At 42.2% G+C, this 22,066-nt stretch overlaps 1 protein-coding gene across 1 annotated transcript in view; it reads left to right on the forward strand.

The window, feature by feature from the left end:
- Nucleotides 1–22,066, forward strand: part of PKHD1 (PKHD1 ciliary IPT domain containing fibrocystin/polyductin) — a 365,190-nt gene that overhangs the window by 197,236 nt on the left and 145,888 nt on the right. The window contains exons 50-51 of the mRNA XM_072944834.1: nucleotides 4,170–4,235; nucleotides 10,423–10,551. Of these exons, the coding sequence (XP_072800935.1) occupies nucleotides 4,170–4,235; nucleotides 10,423–10,551 (195 nt within the window). The remainder of the gene's footprint in view (nucleotides 1–4,169; nucleotides 4,236–10,422; nucleotides 10,552–22,066) is intronic.

Below are 22,066 nucleotides of genomic sequence, written 5' to 3' on the forward strand. Positions count from 1 at the left end.
CATGATGATGGCGCTGGAGTCTGGGCCCGGGGCGGACAGAGACGGAGAGTGGGCACGAGTCAGGGTGAAACTGGATGAAATTCACAGACGTAGAAGTAGTCGTGTGTGGTGGTCTCTCCGTGTGTAGTCCATGGCTGACTCACACTAGACAAAGTGGGCTGAGCGAGAGGCCCTGGTACATGTGTAAACCTCAGTGGCCAAGCGAGCATGGGGACAGAATGAGGAAGGAAACAGGAGGGGAGTCTGTTGCTAGATGCCAGCTGTTTTTTTCTTTATAGATAGACAGGTACTTTCTCCCTCCAAAATTCCAAGCAAAAATGGGACCTGCTCTGGGAGAGAATCAATTAATTTTTCTCTCGCCTAGGGCGCTGGCGAGGACAAAATTTGCCAGCACAACACGTAACTCTGGCAGGCGCGAGGGTCAGATCTAGATGGGTAACTCCTTTTCCTCTAAATGAGAGCCATTTTCTTAACGTTTCTCTCTTCCCTAGATGTCTGTGTTTATAGCAAGCTTAGATCGTATAGCACTCGCCAGAATAATTTGGCCATAATTGACCCAAAGACTTCTTTTCTTTTTAAGGACCAACCAGATATTCTGACAATCTGGGAAGGATCAACGGCAGGGAGCCTCCACCGATAAACAAAGGAGATTAACCATTCTCGTATTACAAACACAAAATCAGCAGTCATAAGCGCTGAGAAAACATATGTACAATATCACAGCTTGTGCTAGGCTCTTAAGCTCTTCCCCAGTCGATACCTTTATTCTCAAATGATTTTTATCCTTCCTTGTATTTATCCAAATTGGAAACGACACCGCATTTACACTGCCTTTTATAGAGTCAGAGCACTTAGCAGACTTCAGCGGGTCTGGTTAAGTTGCTTACAGCTCTGAATTCTAGGGCTCGCCGTGATTAGGTGCGGCTGTAAAAAGAGGAAAAGCATACTTCTCGGGTTCTGTCAACTGGCTCCAAGAATAATGAGCGTGTTGTCATAACCGTATTGATAATGACTAACGTGTATTTTTCCTTTGAGCCAAGCGCTAGGCGGAGCACGTTACCTGGATTACCCTATGACGTAGGCAGTACAGTTAGTCCCATTTAAAGAGGAAATGAGTGAGGTTCAGAACTCTTCAGGCGCCCACATCTAGGAACTGGAAGACCCAGGACTCAAATCCAGGCCGTTGGGGGGGGCTTCACCCCAACTCCCTGTGGCCTCTCACAGCCTGGAAATGGTGTGTTGGGGGGAAACAGCCCTCTGAGGCGTGCTCACGTGCTCAGAACCAACCCGCAGGGGGCGTGTACGGGCGCGGTGGTACAGGACACCAGACTTTTCTGATTTTTCCCACTTTCAGTAACTTTGCTCCATTTTCTCTGACACTGAAACTGCTTCTCTCAGATTGAATGGTATTCACACACTCGCTTTAATAAAGTAACAGTAGCTTTTCAGTGCATGCTTTAGTTTCATCGTCTGCTTTGGGGAAGAGGTGGCTCTGGAGGCGGGCGTCATTTGTGCACGTGTCGAGGATGAATAGTCAGCATCCACTCAGATCGGAAGCCACCGGTCCAGAGGTGCAGGCGGGATAGCCTTGGATCCCCAGGAACAGGGCTGGGGAAGGGCTCTAGTGAACGTAGGGAAGTGGGACAGCCTGGAATGGGGGTCAGGTTTGTCCAGGGTTGGCCCGTTCAGCCCCCAGGGAAATCACTGCCGCACAGGAGTCTACCCGGCCATCCTAACTGCGGTGCCTGGTGCTGGGTGTCCTTTCTACCCCGGGGGGTTCTGCGTACATTGATTATATTCCCTGTGCTTCAAACTTCCTCCTCTGTCTAGTGGGAAAAATGGCGTTTCTATTCTCCACCCCCACCACCCTAACTATTTCTCTCCTAGGTATAAATTGTAGTTATTTTGGGTTGAATCAGTCATAGTGAAGTGGCCAGAGTGGCTTTAAAAGACTCTTAACGGGTGACTTTTTTTTTTACTTTCTTTACCTCAGTGGCCACGTCTTAAGGCAGACGGCACAGATGTACCGAAATCTATAGATGCCTGGAAAGTACTCACGAGGATGATTTTTATAACATCTTTAAATGAATGGACTTCCCTTCTCCAAATGACTCCTGGAGTTTTCCCCCCAATTTGCCTTTCTTAGAGTTTGATCCTATTACCATCTTTGATTCCTTTCTCTTATACAAGAGTGTTCTATTGCTACAGACTTTTGCATGTCCTCTTGCCATGTTCTTTTTCTCTTTATTTTATTTAAAAAAATTTTATGTAGTCTTATTGAAAATTTTTTTTTGGTGGGGAGGGTAATTGGGTTTATTTATTTATTTTTAGAGGAGGTACGGGGGATTGAACCCAGGACTCTTTGCATGCTAAGCATGTGCTCTACCACTGAGCTACACCCTCCCCCTCAGATTCTCTTTTGCTTTTCTCACTGATTGAGCTTTTTTTTATTTTTGTTTTACCATTAAGTTCTGGCACCCAGAGTAGAGCACTATAAACTTAGGATTTCTAGATTGGTCTATGAAAATTAAGTATCTACATTCCCAATAATGTCTAGTGTCTTAAGGTCCATGAGAGAAGTCCCTTCCTCAAAGATGTAGCGACAAAGCTAAAGACTGAGGGAATCCTCAATTCACTGCAGTTGATGCTCAATCGTATTTATTAAATCAAGAGCGAGCTTGTGATAATTATCACAGTGTGGTTTTAGAAGTGCTTTTCAACTTTAGAAAAATGCTTGGATCAAGTATGAGCAGAAGTGGGTGAGTTAGACATCAGAGGAAAAAAAGAGATGAGATTTGGGGCTGGTGGCTTTATTATTCATTATTATTATTATTATTATTATTATTATTATTATTATTGTTATCATTTCAGCTAGAAAAGTGGGTGAGATATGCAATAGTATAAAGAAACAATTTAAATGAAGCTTTGGACGTTGTGATCAAGTAGAACACATAACGAACACATTGGCCATTGTGCCTGGTCTCAAAATGTGTAAGGAGAAAGCCACAGACTTTTTATAATGGGAAAATTTTTTTTAATTGAAGTATAGTTGATTTACAGTATGATATTAGCACCAGGTGTACAGCCTCGTGATTCCGTATTTTTGCAGATTATGCTCCATTGTAGGTTATTACAGGAAAATGTTAAACGAGAAGAGAGATCAAAAGAAGGACCAGCGAGATCTCATCAGGGGTGTCTGGGGGTTATTTTCTTTGTGATGCTCTGGAGCTTATGCTTTGTAATTAGAAAGAATGATCCTTGGTCTGTCTGCCCCATCCTGTGATGGAGGAGACGGTTTAGGGCTTCAGGGAAAGGCACATGGAGAGCATGGGGCTGACCGAAGCCTCAAGGCTGCAGCAGCCTCGGGTCCTTCGGTGGTGGGAGGTGCTGGCTTCCATGACATCTGAGAAGGCGGAAAGGTAATTAACCAATAAGAGACAAGGTGTTACTGAAAAGTGGAGTTCGCGCACCTGATTACTAATTAATCAGGCGTGAGAGCACCTTGTAGATGCACTCACTATTTAATTATAGCAGCCTCTCTTGGCAAAGGAGCATATGTTCCCAGCTTAATCTACTGGTTTATATGACATCAAATTGTCATTATCAGAAAGAATCAGGCCTTTTGATTATTTCCACTAATTTATTGAACACTTAAAATTAACGAACCCCAGGCCTTTTAAATGTGCTCAGTTGGTTTGGAAGATGGGAGGGGGGGGTGGAGAAAAGCCTTCATTAAAAGGACAATTTGTTTGGGGAAAGGTAAAGCAAATACATTTCACGGGTGATCTGAACTCTATTGGTGAAAAATGCATGCATTCTGAAAGTGGAGCCTTCCAACCGATACAGAGGAAATGGGATGTGAGGGGTGCCCTGCTGACCATCATTGGCCTCCACAGAACATATGGTTAAAGGATTTCCCCCCCTAATTATTTATGTGCCAATTCTCTAGGAAACCTCACTGCAATTAAGTTTAATCAAATAAAAGCAATCACAACCAAATGCTGGAAATCAATTGTTCAGCTAACTAACAAGGACTTCCTTTTTTTTTATTTTGAAAATTTTCTTAGGTTGGGGAGAATTTAGCATAAAGCCATCTTTCTCCCATTGGAATATCTTTTGTATTAAGGGAATCTTTGTATCACATCCAAGTGGTGGCTTTTTGTTTTCAGTTTCAGGTGAAGGCCAAGTTCAAGTGAGTCTCCAGGTGAGGGAAGGTGTGTCCCCAACTATTTCAGGTGAGTATTAACCCACCAAATAGACTGCCTGGCACAGCAGAATGTCCTCCCAGAGGTTTATAAATTCTTCCCATCACATTGTTTGTAGGGCAGGGATCAGCCTGAACGCTTTTATGTCTGACAACAATTTATTGTGTCACCCCTACAGCTAAAATAGATGTCTGCATGTCAGAGAAAGATATAAGAATGGTGCACTTCAGAACATTGGAAAGGAAGAATTACGACATGTAAATAAGCACATTTCATAAATTACGGACCATATGTGCACACAGGAGTCCAGATCTGTAAATGAGTCATTAGACCCCCACCAAATGGAAAGAAAAAATTCAGGGTACCTCAGAACTTTAATTGTTCCCAGTAATTTCAGGAAATCAGGGTAAACAAATCGTCCCCAAAAGTCAGATGGTTCTGTGAAACCTTTATAACTCATAAAAGCTAAACTCTCAAAGACTAAATGACTCAGAAGCACCTTCTAATGTATTTCATTGTTTGTTTTTGTTTATCCTGAGTCCGTTTAACTATACATTTGCAGCAGGGATAAATCTTTTCAAAGGCTGAGTTTTCCTTTGATTTCCAGTGGCATTTTTGTGTGTGTGTTATGTCAGAGAAGAGCCCAGGCTAATCAGAAAATGATCTAACTCCTCCGTTTAAATTAATAAGTAAATGAGGTTGCAGGTATTGGACTAAAACGCTAAGCTAGAAGTACGGACAATGACTACTCCATGCTTATTGGACTAAGAAACACGTGATTCTTTGTTTCTATGTCTGTTTCTGAGCTGCCATAGCGTTGGCTCTTTAGGTCCCTGGTTCTTTATCACTTTTTTTCCTTTAGGTGCCTCAGAAGGCTTTGTTTGTTGACTGCCTCTCATGGGAGATGTGGGCGCTGTAATGGTGGACACGATGGAATGGTCTTTGACTTCATGGAGGTCTTATGGTCACCAAGGAATGTCAATCAAGTGACTAATCAAGGAATAAGTTTCTTTTAAAATAACTGTTACCAAGGAAAAGTGTCTTACAATTCTCTGTTCTCTGGATGTCCCAAGAAGAGATTCATTTGATCGATTGGGTCAGTCCCCATTTTGTAGGGGACCTTTGGGGAGCTCTTGTGCCAGGCCCCCTCGGAGGACACCAGGCCTTCTATGGGTGGCCACTCCTGGGCCAAGCAGCTTAAGTCTGCATGACATGCCACTCAGCACTTAGTGTGAAGATTTCTGTCTTCGGGACTCTTTGGAAGGACACTGTGGGTGGCCAGTATCCAGGGCTTTTCAGCAGGGGTCAGTTTAACTGGGAGATGATTCACTTGGCCTGTCGCTTACAACATGCTGAATGAATGGAAAGCTGATGCTTCATAGAGTTGTAGAGTTTTAATAAGGGAAGGAACCTCACAGGCTTTCCTATCCAGTTGCCCCATTTTACAAATGAGAGCACGGGAGCCTAAAGTTTAGTTACAACAGTAGTGAGTGGTTGAGCCTGGATGAGAACTCGTTTCCAACTCAGTCCAGTGTTCTTTCTTCTATACCTTGTAAACCCCAAAGTGTTCAGATTACTTTTGGCATATATTAATTTATGAGTTAGATTAAAATCAACTATATATAGCCAGTTTTCCTAGCCTACATAGGTTGGGATAGTAAACTATCCTGAGACACAGGACACAGGGAGTTACAAAACTAGTCCATTACCGTTCATTATATTCAAATATTTATTACTATAGTTCCATGACGTTGCTTGATTTCCATGGTGTGGGGTCTATGTGCTAATGTCAAAATTTAAATGTGGGTGCATGTTTTGTTTAATGGAGAGCTCTATGGAAAAATAGAACAATGTTTGCAATATCAAAGATTCTTTGACAAACCAAGAATGGAATAAATAATGGAGTTTCAGCAGTACATTTACCCACTCAGAGATCCAGTGAGTATGTAATACAGGAAAAACATTCCGGGTTAAGGTGTTCTGCTGCGGAGCCTTTCAGCTCACTCAGTTCATTGAGGGCTTAGTCCTTGTACGTGATCGTGCTCATCCTTGTGGGGACATTGTGGAAACTCCAGAGGCAGCAGGAACTAGGATACGTGTGGGCCAGTGCTGGAAGAGGCAGAGGAGGTGGTGCTGATGAAGGTTGTCATCAAGGTGCTGAGTGGACTTGGGCTAAGGATTTATGCTAATTTGGGTCAAGATGGTACCCAGGTTTGTGAAGATCCCAATGCAAGTCTTTTATTCTCCTCCAGCACTGTGGCTTCCCTGGCTTCCTCTCAGTGTCCACGATGCTTTTTAAAAGATGGGAGAGAGGAGGCAGGTGAAGCGACCCACACTAGGGGGAGATAAAAATATTTCCGCAGAGTCTTCACCTCAACTGTGTTGTCTTTTCAGTGGGGGCTCATTGCAAATGATGCCAATAGTTGTATCAGGATATTTAGATGATCAGATAATCTCTTCTTAAATATGCCATTCCTTTCGCCACAGATCTAAGTTTCTTTCTTTTCCTCTAGTCTCTGAATCTAGTCAGTCTTTCTCCTTTTAAAGTCACCCTACCCCTTCCAGCAGCTTCTGAACTTTATCAGTGAATGACTCTTTATCTTGTGAAGTTAACCTCTCCGTCTTTCCTGTGTTCAGTGCCTCTCAATTAAAAAAAAAAAATCAAAGCAAAGCACAATTTGTGGATACTGTATCCTCCTCTAGTTGACATCGCTCCTGCAAACTTCCCAGAAGACCAGCCTCCTCCTGATGAGAAGCCATAAAATGCTGGGTAGCTGAAGGATTAAGGTGGAGAAAGCACTATTTGGCTTATATACCCAGTTGAAGACCCCCTCAAATTATGGTGGTTGTTGATTTGATAAATTTGAGAGGAAAGTAGGGGTGAGGGTTCATCGCAAAGGCTGGTCCTGACCAGGACTCCAGTTTCAAGAGACGTCTAATTTATCTAAAAGTTGGGAAGACAGATCAAAGTCTGAGGGTTTCAAATCTTAAAGCTGTCCATTCCTCAATGAGCTTTTATTTTTTAATTTTTAAAAATTATTTTTTAACTTGAAGTAGAGTTGATTTACAATGTTGTGTTAGTTTCTGGAGTACAGCAGAGTGATTCAGTTATACATATATAATTATATTCCTTTTCCTATTCTTTTTCATTATAGGTTATTGCAAGGTATTGGATATAGTTCCTTGTGCTGTGCAGTAGGATCCAGTGTCTTGCCTTTCTCACTTCCAGTGTGTTCCTCGATCCACTGTAATCCACAGTGGCTTCCACCTCCACCACTCCGCTGGGACCCTCTTCCTTGATCACCCATGCCCTGGCTGTCACATTCAATAGTCACTTCTTGTTCCCTCTTTTACTGGAACTTTGCTATTAATAACATTCTCCATTTCTTCGTCGTCCAAGCCATTTCCCTCTTCTGGTTCTCCCTGTATGTCTCTGACGGCTTCTTTAACTCTTGACGTTTCTTCTCCTCCCCACTTTGTACGTTAAAAAAAGTTGTCTAGAAGCCTGGTGTTAACTGTATGGGCATCTAATAACTCTTGAGGAGACTGAAACATAGCCTTCTCCACTGAGTTCCTACTTGAAGGCAGAGCGGTATAGAATGATCAGATTCGTTCATCATTGCCTCCCTTGGGAGAGCCACCTTAAGGTTTAGTTTGTTCAGTTAAAAACCATTGCAGCCCTCTGTAAACAAGAGCGAAAGATGGCAAAGGTGAAGAATGTTTGCTTCCAAAGCTGTGATACAAAAATTGAAGTAATTAAGGTTTTTTTTTTTTTTTTGAGGCTTGGAGTAGGATTTTAAGGAACCTGGTCATTGCTTGTTCGAAAAATCACTGGATATAAGAACATCCCTCTCTGGCCTCGGGGATGTTGGTTAGTGGCCATTTCAACAAATGCCCCCACCCTAACCCTACCTGGGAGATAGTATTGCAAAGGAGGCAAAGTTGGGAGGAAACTTAGGCCCCATATTATTGGTGTGTAGAAATATTCCTAAAGCCTGTTTCTGAGTGAGGCTTGTTCCCAGATGCTGCCTGATTTCCACGGCGTGCGGTGTATTTTGTGCTAATTAAATTGCCTCGGATTTCTACCTGACTGCAATCCATATACTTTTACATTTCCCCAGGGCCCTAATTAGACCGTGACCACTGGGGAGTTGGGTTCAGGTAGGTAGACAAAATAGTTGGGTGTTCCTCATGGTTCTGACCTCAGGCATTTTCTCTTTCCACACTGCAGTCCCCTGGAGCCATCACAACCATGCTCAGATTTTCAGTTACGACCTCTGGACCAGTGATGCCCAAATCCATCTCTCTGACTCAGAGCTCTCTCCCATCCTTCAGAGTCACAGCCATCCCCTGCTTGCCATATATCTCTTCAGAGACACCCCAAACTCTATGTGGCCCAAACTGAGTTCATCGCTGTCTGTCTTCATGGCATCCCCACCTGACACCACTGCTGGAAACCCAGCGGGTACCATTGGCTCCTCCATCTTTGTCACCCTTCCCACTCTGAACTCTCGTTATTCCTCCAGCCTGACCACCTGCCTCCTTCCAGCTCTGGGACGCAGCAACACCGAACTGCTTGTAGTTCCTCCACGTGCTCTCTCATTTTTTGCCACTGCGTGTGCTCATCCCTCTGGAGTGCAGACTCTCACCACATCCCCTCACCGCCGCCTCCCCCTTTAGGCTGGTAGGTCCTAAGCCTTCACAATGCAGCTCAGATGCTGCTTCTGCAGGAAGCCTTCCCTGGCAATGTCTCACTGCCTCCCTTGGTCAGGAACCATTAAAGAGAACTCCCTTCAGTGCTCTATTCCCCCAGAATTTACTTACGTACTTACACAACGTTGTTACCCCCTTGGGGGCAAGCACGACATTTTATGTCTTTTTGTGTCACTATTCTTAGGACACTTCTGATAGAGAAGGCACCCATTATCCATGCTGGTGAAATTAGCAAGTAGTAGATAAGATTTACCCTCCATTACGTGAGTTCTTGAGTCTCCCAGAATTTCTCCCTTGCCTGAGAAGAAAGTATTTTTCACAGGACAAGTATATATCCCCCCCGAAAGACCTAGTTTCATTGATGGTTTGCTTTGAACTTCTTAAGTTAAGGCTGAACAAAAGAAGGTCTGTCCTGGAAGAAGCACATTTGGTCTGTGAATCTTTTCCTCCTCCTCCTCTGAGGCAGTCTCTCTGGCCTTCTGACTCTGTTAGGGATCACATTCCAGAAACGAACACGTGGGTACCTTTCAGCGTGGTGCGGTGCAGGGCAGTGGGAGGGTGGAAAAGAAAATGCCATTTGATCATCAGGGGCTGAATCAGTAAAAACCAGGGGTAACATACAAGCTGTATGTGCGTTACTACAGTGAGAGGTGTTCAGATTATTACCCTGCCTTTAATTGCATTAAGAGCTGTATTAATTGCTCTTAGTGATTCCATTGCTAAGATTTAAGAAGAAATTATGAATCCTGGCAGGTTTGCTTGGAGATACTTAATATTGCATTCTTTATAATTTAAAAAGAAAGTAGAAAAAGCCTAAATGCCAAACATGGAGGCTTAAATAAATTATAGATTTTTTATATGATAGAATATTATGTAGCCATTAAAAGTATGTTTACAAGGAGTTTTAGTGACATTAGAAAACAAATACATATATTTGTACAACTGAACATGATGCTGTACACCAGAAATTGACACATTGTAACTGACTATACTTCAATAAATAATAAAAAAAGAAAATGCATATGAAAACCTGCTAAGCAAAGTAAAATAAGAGCTGAATGTAAAATTGCATGTGATAGGGTCTAAATTATGTAAAAATGCTGAGAAATTCTGGAAGGAAATACAAATAAAAGGTTAATGGCTGTTACCTCTAGGTGGCGAGACAGTAGGCAATTAGTATTTTTTCTTCTTCTTTCTATATTTGCATTTTCCAAATGTTTCACAATTAACATATGTTACAATATTTATAATAAAGGTGAAACACTAACGTTTAATAATAAAAGAAGAGTATATTTTCCCAGAAGTGGAAGTCATCTAAGGATTGAATCATTATTTGCTTTATACGTGATGATGTGTTTTTGTGGAAGGTTATTAACTGTCTAAAGGCAGCTACTTTGGGAAGCGACTGTGTCACCAGCATCCTAACATAGGGATCGAGTTTGCAAGTTGTCATCGTGAATCAGATTTTCATAGTTACCTTTGCTGTTTTCCTTTTGTTTTCTAGCTTCTACCTTGGCACCTGAATCGATTTTAAAGTGGTCCCTCCCTGAAGCGTGGGAAGGTGTGGAAGAGGGCTGGGGAGGACACAACGGTACCATTCCAGGCCCTGGGGATGACGTCCTGATTTTACCCAGTGAGTGAAACAATCTATGGGTTAACTAGTCACAGACAGACCGAACCAGGTCAGTCTCATTGGGGATTACCTGTCACTCACATACATTGAACAACACAGCAAAGAACGTGGAAGTGAGTAGGCGCTTATGTCTACCACCTTCTCTTTGGGGGTTATTCCAAGAGAGGAATTTCATAACCCAGGAAAAATGAGAAAAAATTGTTCATTAAAGGTTCACCTCTATTAAAAGTGGGATAAATCATCTTCGTGCCAAAAGGAGTTAGACTCATCTGCTAACTGGGTAATTTTTCTACTGTGCCAGAGAACAGATTTACAGAAATTTCTAGTATCCTTATGTTTGAAAGACACAGAGTATATGGAAAGAAGCAATTTGCAAATACCTCCTTATCTTTGGCCTTTGTGAGTCTTTTAAAGACAGTCCTGAAAAAAATGACAAGGCCTTCTGCTGCCATGATTTTTCAAAGATGCTGGAAAAGGAACAGATAAATAAAATGGAAAAATAAGTCTATCAATCTGTCTATCATCTGTCTATCTATCTAAGCTCTCATCTGTTTATTCATCCAGCTACCTGGAACTCTTTTTGTGTGTATGACAAAGGAAAGATGATTCCTCACTCAGATATGTAGAAATAGACACCATACTTCTAAAATTCTTCATTCTTAGGAGAGAATTCTTGAAACTCCCAGGAAATTTCCCTAGCCTGAGAAGAAAATATGCGTTTTAGACCAGATATATTTATTTCCTCTAAGAGACCTACTTCCACTTACGTTTGCCTTTAATTGTGTTAATGAGACATAGAAACTAATTTATTTCCACAAAATGCCCTTATCTTGAATTTCTTCTCTGTCCGTATCCAATGTATTACCTCATCTAGTCCAAGGAAGGTCATACCTCGGGTATTTATTTTGACAATGGATAATTTTTTTTTAAATGGCAGTACCAGGGATTGGACCTGGGACCTTGTGCACACTAAGTATGTGCTCTACCACTGAGCTCTAGCTACCTCCCCCACTTATGGTTTACTTTGAACATCTTACGGTAATACTGAATAAAAGAAGATCAGTACTGGAAGAGGAATATTTGGTCATCTGTGAAATAATAATAATGCTAGAATCAAACATTTGTGGACAACTAACAATATTTGGAAATCATGCTCCATATATGTACTAATTTAATCCTCACAATAGCTCTGCAATACGAGTGACAACATCATCCCTGTGTTTACTGACAGAGTAAACAGAGGCCCAGAGCAGTTAAGTAACTTGTCCAGGGTCACACAGTTTGCAGTTCAACAGAGTCAGGGTTTTGACCCAAGTGGTCTGCCTCCAAGTCTTTATTCTTAACCAATCAAGTTCATTCCCTTTCTAAAGGGACTAAGAGTAAACAAAAAGAGTCATTGTGGTGTTTGCTTTATTTACGATGGAAATGAAGGAAAAAAGATCAAAACATACTGACCACCATTCTAGGCATTTTGGGGTTGGGGATGGAGGTGCCTGTGTGACTGTGCACACACAGATGTGAGGATGGAGGGAGTGGGCTGCCCCAAAACAAACTTAAACTGTGATGATCACCCCGCTCCCACGTCCTCCACCTCTCTCGATGGAGGTTGTAACTTTTTGAATAAACAAGCTCATGAGTCATTTCTATACAGAAAGGAAAAATCTGTTCTGTCTCAGCCATCTCTTTGATGAATCTAGCCAGTGGATTAGCCCTGGGCTATGGCTTTTTCCCACTAAGCAAGCTGTTTCCCCCCACTCTGTTCAGGAAGCAAAAGAAGCTTTTGAAGGTTGCCAAGTGTTTAACATCCTTTGGGACCTTAACACTGAGTGAGGAAGGAGCAGTTCTAGCTCTCTTGCTTGGCCCTGCTGTTTGACTGCATCCACCGTGTGCCCCGGCATTCTCCACCATCCTTTATTCCCTCATTCATGGTCCGCCGCAGAAGAGCCCAAATTCTCCATGAAGCTGCCCTTACATCAGTGCTTTGGAAAAAAGTGTCGGCGGCCCGGGAGTTGGATGTCTGAAGGATCTCCCAATTTGTCCTTCAGTGTGATTGGGAAAATCAGAGAAGTTAAGATTTTTAAATTGTTACTGTTCTTTATTTAGTTTTCAATCAGAAAAAGAGGTGAATGAAAACAGATTTGTAATACACGATAAGCAAAGTCCTTGTTTCTTGTGGCCTCGCTTCTCTTCTCTGTGAAGCCCTGTTCTAACTCCAGGAAGTTACAGCGGCCAGCTCTTTAATCCATGGTTCTGTTCAGTTTGGGGTCTTACATAGGCGCTGTTCTGGCTGAGTTTTCCCTTCTGATTTTTGGCAAACCCTGTTATTCTGACCCCTGATGGACCTTGGGATTGAATTTACCTCCTCTTTCTACTTGTAGCTTTGCCTTCTTGACTTTTTCTCTGGCTGTCCTGGTTTCTTTCCTTCCCCACCTCCTTTGAATCAAGTCACTGTTCACCCAAGTCTGGCACAGAACAGACACTAAGAACGTCACACATGCCATCCACAATGTGATGCCAGAACTAAGTCTTTGGGTTCGGCAGGATCGGCCCAGCACAACTGTAAGATTCTACGGCCTGTGGAAAATAATGCCTTCTCCTTGGACCAGAATCTTAACAGTTAAGATTTTGCCAATGACAATGACGGTACCAGCAACTATGACTGGCGTGCCAGGTGCGTGCGAGCACTGGGCTGAGTGTTCTGCGTGGATTTTCTCAGTTACTCCTCACAGCTGCTCTGTGAGTGGGTCCTGTTTGTGTCCTTGTTTTTATAGCTGAGGAATCTGGGACAGAGAGGGGTTAAGCAACTTGTCCAAGTTTCACCCAGCTAGTAAGTAAAAAGACTGGGGCAGGAAGTCAGACAGTGTGATTCTAGAGCCCTAACTCTTTTATATATATTAATATGTTTAATAATATATATATTTAATACATATATATATTTAAAACTCACCATTCCTACTTGCTCTGACTCATTCCAATCAGACTAAATATTATACTGAATTTATGCTTCTCTGCTTACTGTTCACATTGCTCCCTCCACTTGGAATTTAAAAAAAAATCTATTTATTGAATACCTAGCATATGTCAAATACTCTACTTGAGGAAGTCAGTCTTACTACAGTCTTATTAGGTGCACACACATGGAAAAACTGGTAAATTTCCAAAGAGGTATCTGATGCAGTAAGCCATTGGTAAAAGTATCTGCTTTGCATCTGGTGGCGAACATCATTGGAATTCAAGTTAACATTCCTTTCCAATTCAGTTTAACCAACAATAACTGGACACTCACTGTGTTCCAGGCCCTGTACCAGGTGCTCCTGGTCTGGGGCTCCAAAGGCAAGTCAGATACAGCCGCGATCTCAAAGAGCTAGTGACTTAGCCGGGTTAATGAAGCTCATAATACGTCATGACACACCAAGTAGCTGTTAACAATTTAGAATCAAAGCATCTCAGGCGAGTAGAAGAGAGATCGCCTCATGGAGGAAGAGACGTCTGAAGGAGATCTTGAAAAATGGGGAACGGCTCTGAGGGGCCCTTAGGAGACACGGAGATATATTTGTGGGTGGTGGTGGTGCATTAGGAGCTATTGGATGGGCTGTCAACTAGGACAAACCTAGGTTCACATTTGGATTCTGACATTTACCGACTGCATGACACTGGACAAATTTGAAGGCTCTCTGACCGTCATCTATTACATGAGGGCTATAATTAGTGTATCATCCCTTTGGGAAGATTAAATGGGCTAACGTCAGCACACGTGACCCCTGCATGGAGTGTTGGCCATCATGGAATTAAAGGTGAAAGCTGTGAGTTTTAAGGTAGCAGGTGCTCATTTCCTTCATTTTTCCATCTGGCTGCCCCTCTTGGCCTCTGGTATTAGCGACACTTTGTATTTGCTTTCCAATGGCTTATTATTTAATTTTCACAACATCCTTGGGAGCTAAATAGGTAATAACTATTATTACAGTAAAAACCCATTTTTACATAATATGATTTTAATGGAACTGCTGATTTTACAAAATGAAAGTGACTGGTAAAGAAGATTTAAGTGATACTTTTGAACCTCTAATATAATTTTATGATGTTTTGTGTATTTTAATTCATTAATAAAGGAAATGTGTAGAACATTCCTATCATTATTCAAATAGAATAGCATAATTTTTCAATAAAATTCTTGGGGTAAATTGCCTATTTCCATTTTCTGGGAAATCAATTTTATGGAATGACCTCAGACCCATCCTATTCCATAAAAATAGGACTTTACTGTACTAATAAAGGATATCACTATTTTAAGTATGGTACCATTTTCCTTCGAGGCGTTCTGTCTTTATAGACATTGGATTTTGAAAGAGCTATAAATTCTTCTTGGTGGTATTATATGGGGTAAGCTGAAGTAAACATGAAGAATTTGCTTTTGTAGTTTGTAACTTTGCTTCCCACAAACAAGGATATCTGACTGTCTTTGCCTCCTAAGTGCTGGGAGAATTGGCCTAAATGCGTTCAAGACGTCTTACAGAGTGGGAATAAGTTCTACCTAATAAACCAGGCAAATCTCAAACCCTCACAAGCATAGCTGGCCCCTGGTCAGAATGACTCTGCTAGCTTGGGCTCCAGGTTTTGTCCTGAGCTGACCTGAGGGAGATTGATGCATCTAGTTCTTTCTCTGCTGGAGTTTCCACCACAAAAGGATGATCCGCCTTTCGCACAGAGCAGGCTTCATGGAAGGAAAATGTGTTGTAATTCCAAGTGGTAGGGTTCTGTTTTGAAGGCCACAGACATGACATCACATTGCCTCCAGTGTGGTTTTCCTTCTCCGTGTGTGTGTGTGGTAGACTTCATTTTCCCATATGACCTTGAGCTGTCCTTACTTGAAGGCATGAATGGAGGAGCACTGCTTTTCTTCCTTAACGGTTCTTCTGTTTGTCCTGAGTTTCAGTACTTGGGTAATTTAAGTGGTCGTGAGGCTCATCAAAGCCATGTGACGTTCAGAGACAGCAGTGCTTAACACATCTCCTTGTTAAGTCACAAGACATTAGGGTTGGAGATACGAGATAAGATGATCGTAAATAAGGAAGTAATTTTTATGGGGAAGGAATTTCCACAAAATATCGTGAGGATAGCTTTCTTAGCTTGGCCACCTTCCTCTTACTGGAGAAGATAACTAATTTAGGATAAGAGACACGTAACGTGGAGATCTGGGTCTTCAACATCAACTGGAAACCAAATGTTTATAAATATTCCTATTGCCTCGAGAAGTTTTCAGACTTTCAGTCTTGTCCCATTTGGGTGGCCCGGAAAAGTCACACAAACCATCACTCCATTTCTTCTGGATTACCAGCAAGTGGGAAGGGGAAGTGAATTTAAACTTTGAGTGACTGGGGTCCTTGGTGGGATGCGTGGCGTCTGAGCAGTGACTGCAGGAATACGTGTGTTCTGGTAATTTATCACTACTGAGCAAACCACCTAGAAACTTAAGAGGTCAAAATGTACATTTTATTTTGTTCACAGCTTTGTAGGAGAGGGTTGGGCTGGGGTATTCTTGTTGGAGTCTTTGATGTATTGCAGTCAGCTGGAGGCTGACCTGCATCCTTTGAAGACCTGATGTGGTTGTGGGTTCCAAGAGGGCTCACTCAGGCAGCTGGCGGTCGATGCTGGTTATTGGCTGGGAGCTCCGTCAGGGCAGGCAGCTAAGAGGCCACGATTCCTCCCCACCTGGGTTTCTCCGTGGGGCTCCTTGGGTTTTCTAACAGCGTGGCAGCTGGATCCCAAGAAGGAACAGCCTAGGCGGGCATTCCCCAAGAGTGAACAGTCTAAGAGACTTGGGTGACAGCTGCGTGCTTTCTGAGCCATCCTAAGCTGCATCGGAATATCATGACCATCACATTCTCTTGGTCAGGTGGGGCACTCAAGCCAGCCCAGACACAAGGTGGGAGAATTAGACTTTGCTTCCATTGGGAGGCATAGCGGAGAACTTGCAGCTGACTTTAATCTGCCCCCGCGTGCACGTTTATGTGTGTGAGTGAGTGTGTGTGTGTGTGTGTGTGCGTGTGTGCATGTGTGCATGTATGTAATTAAGAGCAGATGTACCTGACTTAATTCAAAAGATTGGAGTGTTTTAGGGTCTGGTCAATTTGTGCTGTCTTCCCTCTCTGAGCAGACTTTATTTAGATTCTATTGGCTTATGTGAGTCAGACGTTGAAGAACACCAGGAGACAGACTGGTCAAAGGAGTTTAGTTTCTTTATTCTCTACTACCGACCATGTTAGGTGTTACCGTATTGCCCCTTCACTGCCTGAAAGCAGGATTCCTCACCCTTCAAACATATGGGCCCCTGATCTGCGATTTCTCACCTTGAGATGGAAACGGATGTGTTTGGGTTGCAACCTGTGCCCAGATCTCTATGTGCATGACCAGAAACCTCTTCTTGGAAGAGAGAGTGCAGTGGGATGAGGGGAGGAATGGACCATGAATACACTGAGCCTTTTGTTTCTTTCAGGGCAGAAATGAAAAGTCCGCCAGGACAACAGTCAAAATTTATTTTACCTCATTTAGGACACGAACAGGAAAGCTATTCTTAAAGATTTTATGGGGAAGAACAAACGAATATGAGTTGAAGAGGTCCTCTGGACACAGAAATTTTAATCAGCATTACTGTCAAATAAAAATAGGCAAATAAAGAGAAAATCTGAAACCAGAGATCAGAGGATCCTTAGATACTGTGTAAATCTCCTTTTAGGCAATTTCTTACAGGGGAGCACAGACGTCCGTGAACCTTGCTTATTACTGAAAGGTATTGAGACCGTGTCCTTCCCATGAGAAGGAAGCATCAGGCTCCCAGACTCCATGGAGTGAGTGTTTCCACAGACCTCCCCGAACAGTTGTGAAATGTTTAATGTAAATTGATTTTTCGTATATCCAGTTATTTGAGAGGATATTGTAGAAGCTTACTATCAAAGGCAATCTCAGTGCAAAATCCTTTGCAGTATGGACTCCTCTGATGAATTGAATGATTCCTGAGCGATTTATTTTATTTTGGGTGTTTTTCCATGGATTTAATTAGTATTAGTAAACTTTAATATATATGTAAAAGTATGGGTATGTAGAATTGTTGGGCTGGTAGGGAACTTGGTGAAGCTCAACTCAAATGAGCTCCTAATTTATGAATGTTTCATAAATTGTAAAATCCTATGAAATACATTAATGTTATTGCCCAAACTTACATGACATTTTGGTACCATGGATAAGAGTAGAATTTGTCTCCTTGTTTTCCACTCAGTGTTGTAAATTGCCTTCTAAAATTTGTAAGAAGGGATGCTACTGCTTCATTTGGTATATTTTAGGTGATCTGTGTCCCTGAAGTAGGTTTACGTTTGAGAGACACAGTTGGAGGCTAGGGAGTTCCTATTAGTTGCAGTAACTCTAATTCAAATGACTTCTTACAAAGGAATAGCTGAAGTGCCCCGACTACTGACCAAGACCTGTGACACAGAGTCCTTGCCAGGGGCGGACAACCGGGAGTTGAATTTTTTTTAAAAAAAGTACTTATACAACTATTTATGCTTTCCCCATAAAAGTTAAATTTCAATTAAAATAACAGCAGAGATTTTTATTTCCTGTAAGTGACAAAAGGAACATAATAAAAATATATTAAAATAAATTGATACCCTTCCTCTGATCTCTGCTTGACTCAGTCATGGTGCTTGTTTCTGGGCTGATGAAAACTCACTCACAATCTTCTCCTGGGACCCAAGTCACGTAGACCCTGACACTCTTTACAGCTTGTTAACTTGCTGGAACTAATTGGCGTCTTAGTCTAATTGAGTGGTTTTTCCAGACTCTTCCCTGTCCTTACTCACCTGAGAAACAGCCTCATTGTCATAGTCCATTAGAATTAGGATCATAGCAGTTTTCTAGGTGGGGACACAATTCCCCAGGGTTTGCAGATCATAATTCGGGTTGGGGAATATTGGCAAGTGTGAAGAGTGTAAGAGACCCAGGGCTCATTTTGGTACTTACCCCACTTTACAAACTCCTAACTCCAGTCTCCCAGAAATGTGACCCTTCTGGGCACGTGCGTTCTAGCCCAGGAGATGCCTAAGAGGGCTGCCTGTAAAACACCTGGGGTGCTTTTCTTCCATCGCAACAGGAGTGATTTCTTTGCTCCAGTAGCAGCTTCTTCCTCCAGGTACAGTTTAAAACTACTTGTTAGAGAAATTATGCATTATTTTTCTCGGGACTTTTAAGAGTGCTTTGACCTTCACAGCACTAATTACAGACTTCCTAGTAGCAACACATGCATTGGTGGTTACTACAGAAAAATACAAGAATGATACGAAAGCCGAAGTGGCATGACCTGGCATTTTATTGATTGTGAAGGGCAAATGTGAATGAGGCTGACTGAAAAGATGAGTCAGAACCTTCGTGCCTGGGTGAATAGCTAGGTGTGCCATCAACAGAAATAGAGGATGCAGGGAAACAATAAGTTTGGCAGGGAGGATAATAAATTCCATTCCATTCCCAACTAAATTTTATGTGCAGATGCCTAGATGGTCACAGGAAATGTGGACCAGGAGTTTGGGAAGGAGGCCAGTTGGGAATCTGGATTTCAATTTGGTAACCCTCAGAAGAGTTGACTAAGGAAGCCTTGGGGATTGAACTAGGGTTAGAGCCAGCAGGGGAGCCAGTGCTGAGAGATGGAAGGAAGGGGTGGACACAGCATCTTGGAGGGAATTCTGATTTAAGTGGCAGGAAGGGAACCCAGAGGGGGAGCAATCATGAAACCAGGAGAAGTCAGACAACAAAAGGCAAGAAAAGAGTGATACCAAGATGGTGGAGGTGGTTCACAGTAAATGTTCCACTGAGGACCAGGAGGATGGTAGTTTAGAAACTGCCTGAGGGGGAAAAAAAAGTACACTCTGTGGAGCCTCCTACAGATCAAATGCAAAATCTAATGCTTGTCTTGCCTTATAGTTTTACATATCTGCTTTGGATCTTTATGAAAACCTTGGTAAAGTCAATGTCTTCAAGTATCCTCACCTCATTGTTTTTGAAGATTATACTTCATTTATAGTTATTATAAAATATTGACTATATGTCCCATGTTGTACAGCATATCCTTGTAGCTTATTTTATGCATAATACTTTGTACCTTTTACTCCCCTTCCCCTATAGTGTCCCTCCCACCTTCCTTCTCCCCACTGGTAACCACCAATTTGTTCTCTATATTTGTGAGTCTGCTTCTTTTTTGTTATATTCACTACTTTGTTGCATTTTCCAGATTGCACATGTAAGTGATATGATACAGTATTTGTCTTTTTCTGACTTATTTCACTTAGCATGATATCCTCCAAGTCCATCCATGTTGCTGCACACAGCAAAATTTCATTCTTTTTCATGGCCGGGTAATATTCCATTGTATATATATACACCATGTCTTCTTTAGCCATTCGTCTATGGATGGACACTTAGGTTGCTTCCATATCTTGGCAATTGTAAATAATGCTGATATGAACATTGGGGTGCACATATCTTTTCGAATTCGTATTTTTGTTTTTGTTTTGGGTATATACCCAGGAGTGGAATTACTGGGTCATATGGTGACTCTATTTTTAGTATTTTAAGAAACCTCCATAATGTTTTCCACAGTGGCTGTGCCCATTTTACATTCCCACTGGCAATGTACGAGGGTTTCCTCTTCTCCTCAAGGGATCGCCCTATTGTGGTTTAAATTAAAAGCCCAATGAGACAGCAGCACTTCTAGGGTGGCAGCTGGGTTGTCCCTAGTCACTCTCTGGCTAGAATACTGCCAAGTATTCCAAATTAGTGTGTCACATAATGGGCTCAATCCAAAAGAACTGATCAACTTGTACAGTCAGTTTGGGAAAATTGAATAGGCTGTATTCTCTAAGATATCATTGCCATTCCCTGAAGGGGTACAGTATTACACTGATATAAAGCAGCACGATAAATACATTCTTTAAAAAATCCGTGGGAGACTGTATATAACTGTTTTGGTGAGTTCAATTCTGAAGGTAAGATTTGGAGGTCATATTTGAAACAGGCAGTAGTCCTCCAACAGAATACACTGGTTAAGTCCTTTCAAATTCAGAATACTGAAAGCATCGTCCAGAGATTTTTGAGATTTATTTTGGGATGTTGATATTAAGAACTCATGTCTTTAAAGCCGTTAGTAGATGGAGTGACCAACTGCTCTGGTTTATCCAGAACTGAGGGATTTCCTGGGACAAAGGAGTTTGAGCGATAAAACCTGGAGAGTCCAAAGCAAACCAGCATGAGCTGGCCACCCTACTAAATCACCTCGAAAGTTCTTACCAACCCTCTGGTCTGTGAGCCGCACTGCAACAAATTTGCTGAGAGTTAATGCAATTTTTCCTCGACTTAAACGCAGAAAACTTCTCCTTTACCTAGTTTTATTCCCCCAAGAAATTTGTCTCGTGGAATTAATATTCTTGGAGGAGACACAGGCGTTTCTTACCAGTGGAGGGGGACCTGAATGATTGCATATGTATTTTACCCTCCTGGTCGGGGCCGGGGAGGTTTGAGCCAAGTAAGGCACTGCTGCCCACGGCGCCCTTAATCTAGAGCAGGGCTTTTTTCACTTGCTCTAATTGAATTACTTCTTTCTCTCTTTACTTTATGGTCTGTTTTCCATGCAGATATTCTTGGAATGTCGGATTAAATAATTCATGATTTCCCAATTATTGGTTTAAGTAGAGTTGCCGTTTCTTGAATTGATTATACTTTCTTGAGGGCGCTTTAAGATATGCAGAGCTTTAAAGATAAGAAGTCTGGCCATTAGACATACAGCCCGGCCAGCAGGGGCAAGAATATTTTAGGGACTCACTGTCGACCACACTGTTACATAGTCCTGGGATTCTGAATTCCTCATGTGCCCCAGGTCCCTCTGACAGTCTGGTGAAGCCTCGATCCGTTCTCAGAGTAATATTTTTAATACATAAAATAAAGTGGGACTATAAAAGCAACCAGTTACAGTCTTACAGCTCTCAAAATATTAAAAATCAAGTTTGTGATGTAATAGTATGTGTGCTTCTGTATCAGAACATTGAATAACAATATCTAGGCTCTAATTATTATCCTAATGTAAATGTGGTTGGTGTAGATATTTGATGTCGTTGTAATGATCAGAGTCCTGTGGTCAACGACTCCTCTGCCTGGAAACCAGTGCTGTTCCTCGTCTGGAGAAGTCGGGGCTCGTGCCCCTGCCTTTGAACGTGAGCCTGGCTTTGTGACTCGCTTGACCAGTAGCATGTAGTGGAAATGATGTTGTGAGACTTTCAGGTCTAGGTCGCGAGAACCTAGAAGACTGTTTTGCCTGCACGTCTTCCTCTCTATGGGGACAGAGCCCTCAGGCGATGGGAATCCCAGATCATGCAGAGAGGCCACCTTTTTCACACTGGTTGGCGGCCCCAAATGAGCTTGAGCTAGTAGCCGACATCAATCTCCAAGCCACATAAGTCATCTGTCTAGGACATGCAGG

The sequence above is a fragment of the Vicugna pacos genome, chromosome 20 (assembly GCF_048564905.1).
Source record: "Vicugna pacos chromosome 20, VicPac4, whole genome shotgun sequence".
Taxonomy (NCBI): Eukaryota; Metazoa; Chordata; class Mammalia; order Artiodactyla; family Camelidae; genus Vicugna; species Vicugna pacos.